This window comes from Ailuropoda melanoleuca, chromosome 14 (assembly GCF_002007445.2).
Source record: "Ailuropoda melanoleuca isolate Jingjing chromosome 14, ASM200744v2, whole genome shotgun sequence".
NCBI lineage: Eukaryota > Metazoa > Chordata > Mammalia > Carnivora > Ursidae > Ailuropoda > Ailuropoda melanoleuca.
Genome location: NC_048231.1, coordinates 39,358,445 through 39,360,343, shown reverse-complemented (window position 1 = coordinate 39,360,343; position 1,899 = coordinate 39,358,445). Strand labels below are relative to the sequence as shown.

Sequence of the window (1,899 nt, the reverse complement as noted above, 5' to 3'; positions counted from 1 at the left end):
TTTTTTTTTTTTTTTTTTTTTTTTTTTTTTTTTTTTTTTTTTTTTTTTTTTTTTTTTTTTTTTTCCCCTGGCCGCCGCCCCCTCGTGTCCCCTGGGCACATGTACACGCAGGTGCAGCCCTCACTGCGCTGGCCACCGGTCGGCAAACACCCTGGCCTCGCCCCCCGCGACCCGCGGCCGCCGGGAGCGGACTGGGAGGAGCTAGCGGACGGCCTGGGTGCACAGCCCAGCCCTCGGTGGCCCAACCCCCCATTCACGGAGACGCGGCCGTGACTCGCTGCCCAGTGACGTGGGGCGGCCCAACTTTACGTAACCCTCCTGGCGCCCCACGGGTATCCACACTGGGTACATACACCTGGGACGCAGAGTCCCAGGCTTGGGGGGTTGCTCCGGTTATGGTACCCCCTGGAAGAGCACTGTGGCTGCAGCCCACCCCCACCGTGCCCGTCTCTGTAACTTAGTTACCCAGTGTGTGTGGACGCGGCCTGTGCGCTGACCCAGCCCCCTTGTGACCAAGGGCTTACCCTTGAGGGAAAGCAGTGGGGACCAGGGTCAGGGGTCAGGGGCCAGGGCTCAGATTGGGGCGGGGGGACTCAGAGGGCAAGATCAGGTAGGGATCAAGCTGGGCTCCCTGTGGGTTGGGGGTCCCCCCACTTCTGGAATGAGCCCAAAATGGGAGGGAAGAAATCTAGGTTCTAGGCCTGGCTGTACCATGACTTGCTGACTGACCTTGGACAAGCTTGCCCCTTGTTGGAATATGGGATGACTGTATCTGCTCCATCCAGTAGTTGGGAAGATCAAGAGAAGTAGCAGACCTGGAGGGGATTTGCTGTGAAGAGTTGTGCTCACGTTTCTAGGTTGATTTTGTTCTCCTGCCTCCTCTCAGCAGCCAGGGTTGTTGATATCGAGCAAACATCATGTTGGGGTGGAAGGCTCCACCCCATCTCAGCCTGCTGGGGCTCAAAGCGTGCATTCCTCCCATCCCCTTTCTTACAGATGAGGAAGCTGAGGCTCAGAGAAGGAAAGTGATTCACTCACGTCCTGTGGTCGGAGTCCAGGAACCAGGTAGGTCTCAGTCTAGAACTCTGACCCTGCCTGGCATGGGGGGAGGCTCTAGGGGATCCCATCTGTAGTCAGGGGTCAGAGGGATAGGGTCGTGGTTAGGTGGGGCTTGGCCCAGCTGGAGATGTGGATTACAACATTCTACCCCCCGACCTGGTCTTTTCTGTTTGGGGTTGGATATACCTGGTCAGCCAGGTCAGCGGGTCCCTGGGCTGGAGGAAGTGGGGGAGGTTGGTTTTCAGCTTGGCCTTGCCTGTGGGTGGGGCTTTGAGGGGAGGGGGTAGGGAAAGGCATCTCTAGCAGAGGTGCCAGAGAACAAGACACAAGAAGGTTGGGAGATCAGGTGCAGCTAGATCAAGGATGTGAGAGGTGGTCCAGGGTCTAGGAGAGAAGGGAGCTGTGAAGAGTAGCGGGAGCTTCCGGGCAGGTGGGGCTGTGGGAGCAGCTGGGGGAGCCTCACCGTGATCCCCTCCCCGCAGGTGGTCAGCCGCCAGGCCCATGCCGTGAGGCCCGGAGGTGCCCCGCCGCCACCAGCATGCCTTGGGACGCAGGGCTGCCCGGGGGCGGTGCCGACGGCGGGCCTGAGGGTGCGGGCGCGGCGCGCTCCCGGGCGCAGAAGCAGTGTCGCAAGTCCTCGTTCGCCTTTTACCAGGCCGTGCGCGACCTGCTCCCCGTGTGGCTGCTCGAGGACATGCGCGCCAGCGAGGCTTTCCACTGGGACGAGCGCGGCCGCGCCGCCGCCTACTCGCCCTCCGAGGCGCTGCTCTACGCGCTCGTGCACGACCACCAGGCGTACGCGCACTACCTGCTGGCCACGTTCCCGCGGCGCGCGCTCGC

At 61.5% G+C, this 1,899-nt stretch overlaps 1 protein-coding gene across 1 annotated transcript in view; it reads left to right on the top strand.

The window, feature by feature from the left end:
• Nucleotides 1–614: 614 nt before the first annotated feature.
• Nucleotides 615–1,899, top strand: part of ANKRD9 (ankyrin repeat domain 9) — a 1,807-nt gene continuing 522 nt past the window's right edge. Inside the window, exons 1-2 of the mRNA XM_034642174.1 lie at nucleotides 615–1,065; nucleotides 1,542–1,897. Of these exons, the coding sequence (XP_034498065.1) occupies nucleotides 918–1,065; nucleotides 1,542–1,897 (504 nt within the window). The 5' untranslated portion in view covers nucleotides 615–917. The remainder of the gene's footprint in view (nucleotides 1,066–1,541; nucleotides 1,898–1,899) is intronic.